The sequence below is a fragment of the Notolepis coatsorum genome (genome assembly GCF_963971535.1).
Source record: "Notolepis coatsorum genome assembly, chromosome: 10".
Taxonomy (NCBI): domain Eukaryota; kingdom Metazoa; phylum Chordata; class Actinopteri; order Aulopiformes; family Paralepididae; genus Notolepis; species Notolepis coatsorum.
In genome coordinates this window covers 11,548,996-11,566,239 of record NC_140174.1, presented here as the reverse complement: position 1 = coordinate 11,566,239, position 17,244 = coordinate 11,548,996, and the positions used below count along the sequence as shown (strand labels likewise).

The 17,244-nt window shown below is 46.1% G+C and overlaps 1 protein-coding gene across 1 annotated transcript; it reads right to left on the bottom strand.

Annotated features, from left to right (window-relative positions):
* Positions 1–7,464: 7,464 nt before the first annotated feature.
* Positions 7,465–16,604, bottom strand: LOC311236084 (DCN1-like protein 3). Its single transcript, XM_084323678.1, has 4 exons — positions 16,256–16,604; positions 14,754–14,839; positions 11,402–11,942; positions 7,465–8,099 (listed from the first exon to the last, which is right to left on the bottom strand). The coding sequence occupies exons 3-4, from the start codon at positions 11,842–11,844 to the stop codon at positions 7,520–7,522; spliced, it is 1,023 nt and encodes a 340-aa protein (XP_084179804.1). The 5' UTR covers positions 11,845–11,942; positions 14,754–14,839; positions 16,256–16,604; the 3' UTR covers positions 7,465–7,519.
* Positions 16,605–17,244: the final 640 nt, after the last annotated feature.

Sequence of the window (17,244 nt, the reverse complement as noted above, 5' to 3'; positions counted from 1 at the left end):
CTCTGCTGTAACATGGTTGTCTCTCTAATGTCTTGTCTGTATGTCTGTCTCTGCTGTAACATGGTTGTCTCTCTGATGTCTTGTCTGTCTGTCTCTGCTGTAACATGGTTGTCTCTCTGATGTCTTGTCTGTCTGTCTCTGCTGTAACATGGTTGTCTCTCTGATGTCTTGCCTGTATGTCTGTCTCTGCTGTAACATGGTTGTCTCTCTGATGTCTTGCCTGTATGTCTGTCTCTGGCGCTGTTGTCCTATGTTCTTCTTTTTTTTGTAATGCAATATTGTGTGTTCCGACAAAAAAAAACACATTTCTGTATCAAGAGACAATAAAGAACTATCTTATCTTATAACAACAGTTCGTCTGCACAAAGAAAGACGGCCGTACAATCCTACCTCGTTATGCATCGCACAGCTGGAGATGATGCTGGTGTTGTTCACATAACGTTACCCTCGTTATTCCACGTCTTGAGGACGAGCCGACCGTCCCACGAGTTGCTCATCAGAGCCAGTGATGGTGTCGCTCATCGCTGCTGGTACCTTGACGTGAAGCACACGTGAAATGCAGTACTAAAGGTTATAGTTGGGAGTCTGGTCCTACCTGCAGGGAGACTCTATTCTCTACAAGAAAACCCTGCAATCGGCAGACTCTCTGGCCTGATGTTGTTATAATATAACCACCATGACCTGCCTTGTTGCGGAAACAATATGAAAAAACATAACCCTTTGAAATATCGTACCTAGTAGTATTATTAACTAGATGCAGGGATCTTGCACGCGGTTGATGATGGCGATTTAAATGTCAACGTTATAATATCATAATAATACACATCATCATACAAATGTCCGCTCTGACGTTAGCTAGCCTAGCTCTACGCTATAATAATAATTATGATGATCAGTTAGCCATGTATCTAACGGGTTTAGCTAGCAGTGAATAATTATATGATGAAACGGTTTAAATCCACCACAAAGCGATCATGCAGACTGACGTTAGCTAAGTGGCTAAAAACGTGAAACGGTGCAGAGCTGGCTAACAACAAACTAACCAACTGACCGTTATGATTGATTTGCAACAAGCTAACGAGGGAGATGTAGTATCGTCGTTAGTGCTTTTTCTTGTTTTCAAAACCTGGCTTAACTTTCGGCTGAATGGTTGTTATTATTATTGCCATGTTGAATAATATACTTACTGTCCGGTTAATAATAATCGCTTTGTAATAATGTTCGTTCTTCGGACACGGTGTCATGTCATCATGTGTGTTGTTGTTGTTAGGGCTGGTTTGGTTACCAGGATGCAGCCGCGTCCGTAAACCAATGGCGACAGCTGCATTCGTGTTAGACACACCCCCCTCCATAGACCACTGCACTTCCGCGTTACATGGAGCTCGTGAGTGATTGATTGGAAACTTTATTAACAGATTGCAGAATGAGTACAGTACAGCTCAGCTCAATACACACAATTATTAAGGGGATGCAGACCAGAGAAAGACTTTCGTCTTGTTTACATCAGGGTCCCCCATTTTCAATTCATCACATATTGAGGGGGGGGGGGGGGTAATATGAATGAATGTTGATTAGAGCCTTGACGTTAGCGGTGGTAGCTATGGCTAGCCGTAGGCTCTAATCAACATTCATTCAGCACTTCCCCCCCCCCTGCCCTCTCCCATGAGCTCAAAATACCAGAGGGTCTATTAGCCCTCTCTTTCAGTTGCCATTCCCTTGATGACTCATAGAAGGATGTCTATTAATGCAACACACACAGGGCCGGTCCCCCTATAAACGCACACTATGCAAGTCGACTCTAGGGCCCCAACCTCACCCTGACCCACCCCCTCGAAAAGCACCAAAGTGACAAGGGGCATCTGGCCACAATAAGAGGATGGGAAAACGTCAATCTGTATGAACGGGAGCAGCAAGCAGGTGCACGTTTCTCTCCTCTCCCAAGTAGGTTCATGTTGAGTTGAGGCTTTGTTTATCGTCAGCAAATAAAGCTTATAGAGCAACACTTGCTTTCTGCTCAGGGTCTTACTAGCCTGTGAGCTCGAGCCCCACATGGGACTTGAAGACACAAGTTGGGATGGGTTCAGACAATTGTATTTTCTAACAAAGGCTATAAGAACTATATAACGACTGCTACATTTTCAGATTATGCAGACAATTGATGGTCGACTCAAGAGTTCAGATCTTTTGTAATGTGAGCTGTGTAAACATTCAATGTTAAATTACATAATTCAATGGTAGATTCTAAACAGTCCTCACATTTCGGTCTGTAATAAAGCGACTGTGGTAAATGGTTTACACGGGCCAGGTATGGGGGGGGGGGGGGGCTTTGAAGAATTTTCCACATGGCCTCAAGATGGCTAGGGCAGGCAGTAAACGCAGCATATTAACACAAGTGCAACATGGTAAGGCCCTAATCTGTAAAAAAACGCACATGCATTTCATCGCCCACTGTCAAAAGTTGAACACTGTTTTATTCATTATAAATCAATGCATTTTATATATAAAAAAAAAAGAGGGCAAAGGGGTCTGAAATGAAACCACTGTAAATGTAAACCTCACAAGACCTGGTTATGGGCACCCCCTGACCACACTGGACCCAGATACACCCCCTGACCACACTGGACCCAGATACACCCCCTGACCACACTGGACCCAGACACACCCCCTGACCACACTGGACCCAGATATACCCCCTGACCACACTGGACCCAGATACACCCCCTGACCACACTGGACCCAGATACACCCCCTGACCACACTGGACCCAGACACACCCCCTGACCACACTGGACCCAGATATACCCCCTGACCACACTGGACCCAGATATACCCCCTGACCACACTGGACCCAGACACACCCCCTGACCACACTGGACCCAGATACACCCCCTGACCACACTGGACCCAGATATACCCCCTGACCACACTGGACCCAGATATACCCCCTGACCACACTGGACCCAGATACACCCCCTGACCACACTGGACCCAGATATACCCCCTGACCACACTGGACCCAGATACACCCCCTGACCACACTGGACCCAGATATACCCCCTGACCACACTGGACCCAGATAGACTCTTGGATGAGCCAGCACACCTGGTAACAATCATTCACTTGTGTGTGTGTGTGTGTGTGTGTGTGTGTCCCAAAAAAAAAAACACACAACCTAGGCTATGTTTAAGATCATTCAACAGTTTCCAAAAGGTTAGAACAGATGTTATGTAGCTGACATCAATTTCTTTGCAAAGCATTACAAGTATGGCGACTCAGCAGGCCATTGGCTCTTGTGCATGTCACTCCAACCACCACCAGCAGCCGACATGTTTGTGCCCGGGCCGTACAACGTCATTAACTATGTGGGCGCTCCAGTGAAGACCGGTTCAAACTTTAGAAGGTAAACAATCTCAAGCTCCGTCCATAACCCCAATGTAACGGTCCTGCACGTAGCCTGGGCGCAGGCAAGGAGACTAGAAAAGGAAGGAAGGGCCGTCACGTCACGTTATTATTGCCAAGTATGGAACGTTTCAGCTCGGCCGACGACATGGAGTTGAACGGGATCAGTCATCTCCTCGTTGACTAGCTAACGTTTGATATATTGGTTGATGTATATTTCTTATTTGAACACAGGCTTCACTAGAACAGACACCAAAGTCTTGGCACCAAGCGTAGCATAGAGCGCTGGTATTCTGACGTGACGCCCCTTCCTTCTTTTACAGTCTCCTTGGGTGCAGGGCAGCGTCTTCTCTTCAGGAAAAGACAGTGACCTAGCTTAAGTACATTTAGTGTTTCCAGATTCCCAAGAAGTGGCTAAGTGAAGCCAACGATGAGGCATCGCAGTGTGTTCACTAGGGATGGCCATTGATTTGAGAATAGTCGTTAGGATCATAAAAAGAAATCTAATAAGTTTACGTGAATATTGAAAACATATTTCCCCTTGGTTTTATAGGCACCTACAGTGTGTAGTGTATTGAGAAGGGACCCCATTAACTGGACCCCATTAACCGCTGAACGTTAACCGTTAGCAAAAGACAGCAGCCGGCTCGCTCGCTTGTTGCGATGATCTCACGTTCGTTATTAAAGGGGAACTATTTTACTATTTCTTTCACTATTTGGGCACTTTTACATAATTCCTGTGAGTCTATGGAACACCTCTGTAATTATTATTTTTTTTTATTCATTGTTTTGTATTTCTAATCAAGTCCTCAAAAACAGCATTTTTCTACCTCAAGATCTCGAGCCGTTTTGAGCCTGGGCTCCAACCACTGTGTGCAGCTCATCATGAGCCTGATGCCACACAGCCACATTAACATGCAGCTGAGTCTCTCTGACATCACAAATCATCACATTTTCAGATGACTCAGTTCAGTGAGGGTGAATATTGTGAGGAGAATTGGAAGAATGCGCCAATATGAGAATTAGAGACATAGATCATATTAATATAAGTCCACATAGCTAGGAAAATATGCTAAACACTAAAAAAAAGGCCATTTATAAGATAGTTCCCCTTTAAGTAAAAACAAAACCACACGACAACAACGTGGAAGCTCGAGACATTTCAAGCAGCAACAATGTAACTTTCGGAATGAAAGCTTTTGTTCCTGGAAATAATGTCACTCTCTGCTGCGACTCCCAAATATCTAGCTGTTGACAACGACAGCAGCCGGCTCGCTTGTTTAATCTCACGTTCACTATGAAGTAGGGATGCTCGATATTGGCTTTTTTACCGATACCGATATACCAATATTGTCCAACTCTTAATTTCCAATACCGATATCAACCGATACCGATATATGCAGAGTTCCCCCCCCCCAAAAAATGGAATAATTTCAGGTAATTAACATTACATATCTCTTGTTGTGGAATTAACACAACATTATGCATACTTTTGACAATAAATAAAATCAGAATTTGTTATTACTTGCTTGCCTGGGTAAATAAAGGTTATAGAAATGTAATATTTTTTTTTTGAAAACAGATACCGATATTTTCCGATATCACATTTTTATGCCGATATATCGGCCGATAATATCGGACATCCCTACTATTAAGTAAAAATAAAATCACATGTTAAGGTGTGTGTGTGGGGGGGTTCAATTAGTATTTGACTAGTTCCCAGTGACGATGGAATAGCCAAGTTGTGAGTTTTGCCCATCCCTAGTGTTCACCTAACCTGCTTCTTGAAGCTCAGCAAACAGTGATAGGCGAGGCGCTAGGAGACCGAAATGGAAGAGATCCTGCCTGTTAAAAGCCAACTGGGCTCCTCTGCGCTAAATACTTAGCACTCAATAAAAACACTCGACACAGAGAGGAGAGAGTGCGGGGCCGTTTTCAAAGAAATCAACTTGAATGCAATTTCATAGTTATATTTGAGTCGTGTCCAAATGAAAAGATAAAAAAAAAAAAAAAAACTTTAAAAAATCGCTGACGCCGTCATCAACTTCAAACATAATTATGCACTTGTGACGACAGAATCTGGAATATACACATCGCCTGCCGCATAACCGCGGTCCAACGACAGCCGCCAAGACGATAGAACTGCAACCACTTCATCCACACGGCACCACAGGATAAAACACGCTTTTTAACAAGGAAACTATAAAAGAAGGAAGGGTCACACGTCACCGCGTGGACGCACAGTGTGGGAAAAAACGGTTGACCGGGATCAACCATCTTCTCGTTTATGACCCGTCATTTAAACAGGTTTATTACCTCGGATGTCAGAATCATCAGCTGTTGCCTTGTTAACTAGCTAACGTTTGATATATCGGTTGATGTATATTTCCTCAGATAGCTGGTATATTTAGAGTTTTAATACAGGCTTCAATAGAACTGACGTCTGTAGGGATGGGTACCTTTCACATTTGAACCGATACCGGTACCGGTGAATCGATACCGGTACCCAACGGTACCTTTTTTCGGTACTTTAGTCTCAAGAAATTTAATTGACCTACCTCAGTCGTGAAAAAAAAATCCAAACTTCAAATAACTACAATTTCGACAGTTTTCGGCTTGCCACTGCTTTGTTGTTGAATCAAGTCAAATCCTAGGTAAGCATATATTGTGCGTGTGAACGTTGACATGAAAAGAAAAAAGTAAAAAAAAAAATCCGGTATCTCACTTGAATCGATACTCGGTAGTACCGACGTGTTTCGGTTCGGTACCTCAAAAGTACCGAATTCGGTACCCATCCCTAGACGTCTGACGCAGAGCATATAGCGCTGGTATTTTTTTATCCACTTTTTCTCCTCTTTTTATTTTTCTCCCATCCCAATTACCCGCTGTGCCAATTCTCCCCTCCCCCGTCTTGAACGTTGCTCGCATATGCCCCCCACTGGCCGGTTGTAGGGAGGATAGAAGCCTTGCATCACGTCACGTGTCCCCTCCGATACACGAGGAGGCAGCCGGTCACATCTTTTCACCTGCCAGCGCGGACTCTCATTGGCGAGGTGTAACGTGTGGGAGGCTCACGCTGCCCCCGCCATTTTCCTGTCTCTGCTGTGCAGGCGCCCTGACCGACCTGTAGGAGTCGCTGTCCACAACGTCCAGATTACCACCCATCGACTTCCACCCGCTGACTCTGCCAATTGAGTCAGTATGACGGCCGGCCCGAGCCGGAGGCAACGCCGACAGCCGGAGTCGAACCCGGTGTCTCTAGCGTTGGTGACGAGCGCAATGTCCGCTGCGCCACCCAGCCGCGACCCTTCCTTCTTTTATAGTTTCCTTGGTTTTTAAAAGCATCGAAAATCTGGTTTGATTTGAACAAGTTGATTTCACTGACCCCGCCCCTCCAGCGTAACGCCGACGCTCCAGAGTTATCTGGACAGGAGGATGACGTCCCGTGGTTTTTCCCTTCTTCGTTATGCGAGTAGCAAGCCTATCTCTCCTTGGGTGAGCGGTCCCTATCACCAGTATACTGCCAGGTCAAAACCAGCTGTCAAATGAGGTTCATTCATGGGGGGAGGGAGGGGGGGGGGGTATGGCTCTCTGTCACCTGTTTTTGTTTTGAAAGCAAGTTCTGTGGGGAGGGGGGGGTTATGGTGGGTGGGGTGAAGGTTAACCCCTTCGCTGCCGCACTACAGAAGGTTAACCCTTTCCTAGTCTAGCACACTACAGACTGTTAACCATCTGTAGTGCGGTAGTGAAAGGGTTATTAACCTTCTGTGTGGTGGTGAAGGGGTTAACCGTCTGCAGTGTGGTAGGGAAAGGGTTTAAAATGGACCACGTGTCCCAATGACCCAAAATACACATTGAAAGGGGGGGGGGGGGGGGGAATAAAGTAAAACAATAAGTTAAATAGAAGTGCTTAAAACATAAATCAGTTCTTAGAGCCCTTTCAAAAACCAGAAAATAAGTAAGGGTGCAAAGCGGGAATCCCACCGCGAAAGAAAAAGAGAGAAATGAATGGCAATACTAATATCCATCCAATGATTCACAGATGTACAGTTCACTTTTTTTTCCCTCTTCTTTCTCGAAGTCCCGCCCCTCCCCTCCTAGAATTCCCCCCCTCCCCTCGTCAGTGCCCCCCCCAGGTCTGTGATCCGCGGCCCCCCTCCGTTTCGAGTCTGTCTGTGCCAGGGGGGCTCTCAGTCTCAGTGCATCTCCCCTGCTCCTCCTCCTCCTGTGGCTCCTCCTCCTCCTGCTCCTCGGCCCTCTGCGCCGCCAGCGCCGCCTCCTCCTTGCGCCGGCGCTCCGTCTCCCACTCCACGAAGGTGTCGAAGAGGCTCGGCCACGCCTCGTCCTCGCTGTAGTTGCTCAGGTCCGGCCCGATGGCCTGCGTGAAGTTGAGGAACATGTTCCACGTGTCCCGCGAGATGCCCCGCACGCCCGACGGGTTCTCCGCCAGGAAGTCCAGCCAGCGCTCCAGCGCCGCCGGCGTGTCCTGCGTGAAGACGAGGCGCCACAGGGCGATGGCGATGTCGCGCTGCAGCGAGCGCTGGCCCTCGTCGGCGTCCAGGCCGAACTGGAAGGTGAAGCGGTACAGGTCCTTGAAGCTCTCCTCGCCGCGCGCCTCCAGCAGCATGCAGGGGAAGCGGGAGCAGATGCCCTCGAGGCTGTCCGCCCGGATGGCCCTGCAGCCGTCCACGAACTCCTTCCTGGGGACACAAGGGCAGGACAATCAGAGACAGTATAGTGTAACTATATTTATTGTACGGCAAATATAACATTACCCACACCTTGACGTATTTACACTGCCTACTTGCCCATACTCAAGAGTGAATTATGTTGTTATATTGTTTACACTGCCTATTTTGTTTTTTTACTTCTCCACTGTACTATAATTGACCTGCATCCTGTCTTCTACCATCACATCATGTACCTGGCTGTACCTCCCCTCCCCCCCATGCTGCCTGAATTTCCCCCAAGGGGATCAATAAAGGAATATCTTATCTTAAACTCCTTCCTGGTGAGGCAACAGCAGGACAATCAGAAACACACAACAGATTGGAAGTGGGCTTCCCACTGTCCAGGACATTTACACCAGGCAGTGGGCACCAAGGCCGAGACTCTAGCCACCCAACAAGACCCGACGGACAGCAGCTCTCTTTAGCGCCTCATTAGCCCCCTCGTATTCCATGTACAGCACTGGACTAATCCCTTTATTCTCTACATCAACCATACCTTTCTAGCTCCAGGTAGGTTCGCTTTGGCCATATCCCAAAACATATACAACAGCAGCTGATTGATTGAACATTTTATTAACAGATTGCAGAATGGGTACAATACACACTAGTACGGGCTCAATACACACAATTGTTAAGGGAATGCAGACCAGAGAAAGACTTTCGTCTTGTTTACATCACTTCAGGGTTCCCCATTTTCAATTCATCATAAACTGCCTAAACTCTTTGCACTGCTGTGGTCAGGCAAGCGCTACCGGAGTCTCATGGCCGGCACAGAGAGACTCTGAAGGAGCTTCTATCCCCAGGCCATCAGGGTGCAGCACTAACCCATCCATTCTACATTCATTGCACACACATCCAGATACTCACTTTAAACACCCAACACTAACTACACCATACCATGTTATCCATTTATTACTAAAAGATTAGCACCACATCTACATCTCAACCAAATTTTTTAAATATTTTGTAGTGTTTGGTCTCTATTCTTTTTACTTTTTTTTTTACTGTATGAAGCACAATCTCAGGAGGCTCATACAGAACCAAGCATTCCACTGTAATGTACATGTACCGTATGGGAGACAAATAAAACAAAACTTGAACACATCTTTCACTCTGGGAAATTAGGAGAGCACAGGTAACCACTCTTTTTTGAGAAATTATTTTCCAGGACATTTCCAGTTTTTCTTGAAAATCCAGGACAGCACTTGCTCACAAGCGGGTGTATAATTAATTTACCAGTAGGTCTAGTTTCAACACATTTAACCCCAGTTTTATTCCTCCTTGTTTAATGATGCAGGTTTATGATGAAGTGTCTCACATTCATTACAGGTGACCGTTACACCATCACTGATAACCGTCTCAGGTTAATGACAGGTGACTGTTACACCATCTCTGATAACCACCTCAGGTTCCTCCTAAATTACGTACATAATTTAATAGGGAAGTAGCACTGTTCTGTACATTGCCGTAAAACTCAAGATTACATACTTTTTAGCTGCACAAGATCTACGCTCTGTACTAGTCATTACGGTTAGAAGTAAAAAAAATAAGGAGAATAAGCTTGTCAAATGCCACGACAGGCCAAGCTGTAGAGCGGCAGATCTAAACCAACTGCTCGGGTAACAATAAAGCATCTTACAAGCGTCCGACACAAACGGCAGGTGGTGTAACTGCCAAGAACACCACGACCACATCACAGCAGAGCACCGAGGCTGCTCCAGCAGTGATAGCAAGATGCCACGTGAGATAGCCCCGGCGACATCCTGTCAGCGTGGAGGGTGACAAACTGCACTTTCTCTCCCTCTCTCTGCGAGCCGGGCAGATGTTCGCCGTCAGATAATGCGCCGCTTATCTAATCCCTGTGACAATGCGGGGCCATTCAAAATCACATCTGACGCAAATAGCCTCGGTGGGGCGATACTAGTGTCGACAATGAAACGTGTTCCTAAACAGAAGGACGGACGGGGCCTGTTGTCCAACGTGGCTGTGGATGGAAAAGTGCTGAGTTAAAAGTCATCGTATGAGAGAGAGGGAGAGAAAGAGACAGAGAGAGGGGGAGAGACAGAGAGAAACAGAGGGAGAGAGACATAGATAGAGACAGGGGGAGAGAGACAGAGAGAGAGCACACAGCGACGACTGACTGAGCCACCTCTATTCATCTCAGCCACCCACCGCAGAGTGGTACTGCAGTGTCAGAGCCTGATCTATTTCCTGTGTGCCCCCTACCTGTCAGTGTGTGTGTGTGTGCGTGGAGCCAAGTGGCTGAAAGCCGATAGGGGTGGGGGTGGGGTGGCCGCCGGGCCACTGTACAGTGAAACAGAGGCGATGAGGGAGCCGCCAGGCACTCGGCAGCGTAGGCCATAGACACTAGTGGCCATCTTTAACCCTTTCACTGCTGCAGCACCAAATGGTTAACCATTTCACTCTGACAATACGGAAGGTTAACCCTTTCACTGCCACACGACAGTGTTAACCCTTTCCCTGCCACACTACTGAAGGTTAACCCTTTACTATCACACTACAGACGGTTACCCTTGTCTGTAGTGTGATAGTAAAGGGTTAACCTTCAGTAGTGTGGCAGGGAAAGGGTTATGGTTGGGTACCGAAGGAGATGGGAGCCGTTTTCCACAAATATATATATTACCGTCCCGTCTCTTGGGTCTTTGGAAAGACCAGACGAGGTCACAGGAGTTTGATCATATTTACTGAGGATGGCCAGATAATGTTGATATTTAAACATTTTAAAACACAATACATGATCATGCAATTTAGCTGTGAACTTTTTTTTTTTTTAAGGGACACTTCGTCGGAAAAAACAATGCAGATTTATTCTGAACATAATCTCACAAACATCCAAGAACAGTTTTGCACACATTTATTCAGTTTGACGGTTATTGAGGAAATTTGTTTGAATATGGCCACCAGTGATGTCATCTTTTTAATCTTTTTTCATCTTTAATTGTTTTAATTACAGCTCCATGAAATTAATAGAAATATTTTTTTTTTAATACCTCGTCTTATAGGGAACTGCTACCTTATCATTTCATGGAGCTGTAATTAAGCACAACACAAGGATTCAATGTCCTCGATGACATCACTGGTGGCCAATAAATGTCAAACTAAAACAAATGCGCTTAGAACTGTTCGAATGCGTGCGAGATCATGTGCAAAGTAAATCCGCGTTGTTATCTTGGCGAAGCGCCCCTTTAAATAAGACAACCGTGCGACGGGGTTTCCTTCCACGTTGAAAAAAAAAACTCAAACCGTTTTACCTGGTAAACTTGCACATGGTGGCCGCCTGGAACTTCCAGGCCAGGACGAGCACGCGGAACTCCGCCGGGTCCACGCAGAGGTCGTTGCAGAACCTCTCCATGCCCTCCTCCAAGATGGCGTCGTCCAGCTCGTCCTTGTAGCGGCAGAAGAGCTGCTCGATGCGCGCCAGCGACAGCCCGTCCCCGTCGACCGCCCCGCGCTCCTCCCGCCGCAGCAGGTCCCCCGTCACGGTGGGGAAGACCGGCGTCTCCACGGTGACCTCCGGGGCCTTGGTCCCGTTGGACAGCTCGCTGGGGGCCTTGCTGCAGGGGGCGCCGCCGGGCTCCTCCTTGTGCCCGCCGCCGCTCTTCTTGTGGTGGGACTTGGAGCCGCTCTCCTTGTCGCCGCTCTTGCTGCCCAGCGACGACGTGGGGTTCTTGCACTTGGTGACACACTGGCCCATGTCGCTGCTCCCTCGCTCTGTCCTCCCTCAGGCCCCGTCAGCCCCACCGAGACGCCTCTGCTGTGGCCCGGTGAGACGTCTCAACATGCCCTCGGGCCCTGGGGGGGGGGGAGGAGTTTCAAGTTTTGTTTTTCAGTGAAATGTTTGGTTCCCTGAGAATGTGCTTCTTACAGTAATTTTTTTTTTATGTCAGAACAATAAAGTCCAAACACTATATATACAAACTAAAGTACAAATGAGAGGACAATTCAGCATCATTCAGGGTGAAAGAGTGTCATACTGTCGGTTCAGTCGACAGTTTAGGTATATAGATGACATGGCCGATATCAATCCCTGTCTCCTGAGCCGTTCAGCCATTGTGTAGTGTGATTGTGAGAAACATCACGATATCCACGACCACTATACGTTAAAAAAGTTAATGAACTGTACCCGATATTTATTTAATATTGTCATATCGCCCACCCCTAATCCCCGTCTCCTGAGCCACTGTGTAGTGTAGTGTGATGTGTGCCTGGTGCCAGTGTATGGCAGCCATTGAGCCTGTGTAGCCCAAGGTTGGGTGCTACCAGTGGTGGTGAAGGAGGCAATTTCCACCCTACATTGTGGAGAGCGCTTTGAGTGTCTAGAAAAGCGCTATATAAATGTAATGATCATTCATAAATTCATTCATTCATGCATAGGTGGTAGGGGTGTAACGGTACACAAAAACCACGGTACAGTACGTACCGCGGTTTTGCAGTCAAGGTTCGGTACGGGTTTTCGGTACAGTGGGGGAAAGTTTGGCTTGCCATGTTCCACTCAGGGGTGATGTAGTGTGCAGTAACTAATTGTACTTGTAGGGCTGTCAACGAATATTCTATATTGAAATTAACAATCGACTTGTAAAAAAATAATAATAATAATTATATTAGATTGTGAGAAAAAAAAGCCCTCGGTGGGCGGTCGTTAGTGGTTAACAATAACATACCGTTGTATTCGTTCGGTACACTGAAACGGTTCGGATACCTTTACACCCCTAATAGGTGGTTTACACCGTGCGGGTTACCATAGAAACGCAAGACAAAAATACTTACAGTTCGGATACCTTTACACCCCTAATAGGTGGTTTACACAGAAACGCAAGACAAAAATACTTACAACAAGACTTGGTAACCATAGAAACGGCAAGGGCTAGGGAGAGGTTTGTGTCATAGAGCCAATGAGGAAACAGCCGGGCTGTACTATGGGGCAGGATATTGCCCCCCCCCCCCCCCCCCGGACCTACTGGTCGCAAATATGTAACACCGCCTTCCATAACACTGGAAGCACGCTGACAATCAGCTCTAATAGAATCTCTTGCGGAGCCAACATGGCTGCTGTTGTAACTACAATCCATGGTATTCTAATGGTGTGTGTTTTGCGCAATCCCACAGCTCACTGGCCACAATCGTCAATGACGGAAAACACCTGTTATTTGACTGCAATCACCTGTTGTTTGCCGACCAAGATGTCTGCAGTTGGACACTAGGAAGAGACTGACTCCTGAAACCCCCCTGAATACTTGGTTTTACGCAGACTAACTTGTTTTTAGTCTGGTGGCTCAGGAGGTACAGTAGAGCGTGTCGTCTGGTTCCCGGTAGGCTTGGGCGGTATGACGGTATTACGGTATACCAGGGTATTTCGAGATCCCGCCGGTATGATTCTCAATACCGTGACGTCACAGACTGCTATTACAGACACGGAGTTGATTGTAGTGCACAGCACGCGCCAGCAGAGGGTTACGTGGCTAATCGTTCTGAGAGCTAACGTCTCTGCATGGCTGGATGCTGGCTAACTAACGTGGCTAATCGTTCTGAGAGCTAACGTCTCTGCCTGGCTGGTTGCTGGCTAACTAACGTGGCTAATCGTTCTGAGAGCTAACGTCTCTGCCTGGCTGGATGCTGGCTAACTAACGTGGCTAATCGTTCTGAGAGCTAACGTCGGTACCTGGCTGGCTAACTGGCTATCGTTCTGTGATTTGTTTACTTGGCAACACGGCCGGGTTGCTAAGGAATTTAGGTGCGAGGTTGAAGAAAGTGCACTTTTAGGTTGAAAGAATGGCCCTAATGTCAACGTGTTTCAATATAAGCGTTATGTATGGTGATAACGAGTATATTGTTAGCTCCGCTCCCCCCCCTCCGCTGATGAAAATGAAAGTCATACGTCATATACCGTATACCGGGGTATCATGTAAGCAAGGTATGACGGTATGAAAAAAATTATACCGCCCAAGCCTAGTTCCCGGTTCGATTCCAGCTCCTCGAAGTGTCCTTGAGTAAGAGACACTAACTGCTCCCCTGATTAGCACCGTGCATGGTCGCATCCGCCGTGTGAATGTGTGAGTGAATGTGCGGCACAAGTTGTAAAGCGCTTTGGATAAAAGCTGGCCATTTACCATTCAATCAAAAGGAGGGGTCCCAAGGTTTACGATGCATGAAATAAGCCATGTGGGCAAACAGAGACATGTGAAGAGGAGGAATCCCTATGTTTACATTACTTTTACATTTAAGTAATTTAGCTGACACTTTTATCCAAAGCGACTTACAAGTTTTGTACGACAAGCCATCAGGAAGGGCACAACTCTATCAGCTGAGTAACAATGTTCATCAAAGTATTGAGTGCTACAGTGAGTGTAGGTTAGTTTATTAGGACAAGTGTTGAAAGTAATGACACTCGCATAACGAGATGGTGTGTCACACGCAGATATCAACACGTCAGTCATTATAGACACAAGAGTGAGAAGAGGATCAGTACATTCATATATGCGCGGGCATTCACATAGGATACCAAACGTTTTTTAACTTTTCTTTCTCACCTCTGATTCTGCTTACGGGGAAATTAAGTTTAACAAATGTGCAAATTCCCACAGGACGACGGGATTGGCTACTCACAGAGACTTCCTCAGATAGCATTGGCCGGTCTAGACGAAGGTGTCATCTTATTCTGTTCCATTGTGGTGACCTTGACATCCGCAACACTGAAAGAAATTGCATGCATCACGTGCCGTCACCATAAGCAGAATGTGATACACCGTCTTTCGTGATCCCCAGTGTTTGCTTTTGTGAACTCTGCACAAAATCTCTCATTTGAGATCTAGGAAAGCTGCATTGTTTGACCTGTGAATGATGCTTGTTCTATAATGATCATAGTCCACCAAGTTACCTGGTTATGATTGTTTGCCTTTGATTTACATGGTTATTCCAGTTCGACAGTAAGAGCCTCTTACTGCTCTGTGGTGTTAGTGTTACTCTGGCTGTCTAGACTCTAGAGACTGTGTTGACAAGGAGCTCACACACCGTGAGTCAGTTACAGTAGGTTTTAGTGAAGTGACTCATAAACATGATTACTACCAGCTGTTAGAACATTTGTATGGCTTCAATATCTAAACCACATAAAAGTGTTTCATCCTGTGATCCTGGTTTTTAGGTCAGGGATAAAATGCGTGTCTGCAGAATTGGCATTCACTTCACTTCTGCTTCGCACTTCTCGTTAGCCAGAACTTGTTGGGGCAAATCACCTCTCCAGTACATCCCCCTACCCAACCCCCACCTCCTCCAATGTACAGTTTCTACGTCAAATGTATATACTCTCTTTTCGGGACTCTTTTTGTATCACAAACGGTACTGTAATTGCAAATCTGGTATGTCATAAATGTATAGATGTAGCAGTACTGTCCATCTGTATGTCGTGTGTGTCATATGTTATTATTATGATGAATTGAAAATGGGGGACCCTGATGTAAACAAGACCAAAGTCTTTCTCTGGTCTGCATCCCCTTAACAATTGTATGTATTGAGCTGTACTGTACCCATTCTGCAATATGTTAATAAAGTTTTCAATTAATCAATCAATACATCCAGGCTAAATCCATTGAAAGCCCTGGAGGCCTGGCTATTCTTCTGAATTCTCTAGCAGCTAACTAACCAACAAGGTATGATAGCTAGATGCGTTAGTAGTAGCTCAATGGTTGCCAGAGCAACGCTACACTATACTCTTCCAAAGTCACAGAGTACAGTAACACATACATCTGAAATAAACATGCAGTTTTAACAAATAACACGAAATGCAAGTTGAATGGGTATACGTTAGCTTGCTATAGCCAACATTAGCCAAGTAGGTGGCAAACACAAAAAAAGAGGATCGAGTGGAGTTAGATCATCCAGCTTCCTAGTACCCCTCCAGATTATAATATTAATAACATTGTATGTTAGTGTCGTTTTAACCATTCGCTACTTGATTAGCTGACATGCAAGCTAACATCGTCGACATAGCCGGCTAGCATCAGCTCGGCTAACTAGCTAACGTTAGCAGAGAGAGAGAAAAGTTAACAGCTATTAGATGTGTCTCCCGATTAACTAAGACAACTAAGTAAATGGACAACAATTAAACTTACCCGTTGAAATTGTTTACCATCAGGAATCGGATGTACACATCGCTACAAAAATGACAATAACAAGTTAGCTAACAGTTAGCATTAAAAGATCAAACCGAAACAAACTCGTCGCGGTGGGCTAGCTAGCTGCTAACTAGCTCTATAGCAGCTCAGCTGAGCTAGAAACTTCAACATCATCAATAACAGAGTTTAGCTGGACTTTTTCGGAAAGCTAGTAGCAACCTTGGTGTAGCTTCTTTTGAATCCGCCTCGAACTAACAGCGTTAGCCGGTTCCGTGTAAATAATACAACGACTATCTTCTTGGCATAAAAGCGTACAGTTTCTCTTTGTGTTTCTCGCCTTTAGTCATTGAGTGAACATTATGGGCATTTTTCCCTGCATCACTTCCTCTCCCTGCGAAGCGAGCAGACAGCTGACTGACCGACCGACCGACCTGCAGGCAGCTCTCGGATCATAGACCACTGCACTTCCGCGTTTCACGGAGCTCGTGAGGGGGGCGGGGGAACGGGATAGACCACTGCACTTCCGCGTTTCACGGAGCTCGTGAGGGGGGCGGGGGAAGGGATAGACCACTGCACTTCCGCATTTCACGGAGCTCGTGAGGGGGAGGGATAGACCACTGCACTTCCGCGTTTCACGGAGCTCGTGAGGTTTGATTGATTGATTGATTGAAAAGTTTATTAACAGATTGCAGAATGGGTACAGACTACAGTACAGTACAGCTCAATACATACAATTGTTAAGAGGATGCAGACCTGAGAAATACTTTCGTCTTGTTTCCATCAGGGTCCCCCATTTTCAATTCATTTTCATTTTCAATTGACCTTGAAAAGCTGGAAAAACGCTAAAATAAATCTTTAAAAAAAAAAGTTTAATGTAAAGCGTATTGGTAATTATAATCCACTTGCTCCTGCAAATATCCCACCTCATTAATGCTTCCCCAGATTTACATTATCTATGAGGATAACATGAGATCATAGATATTGGT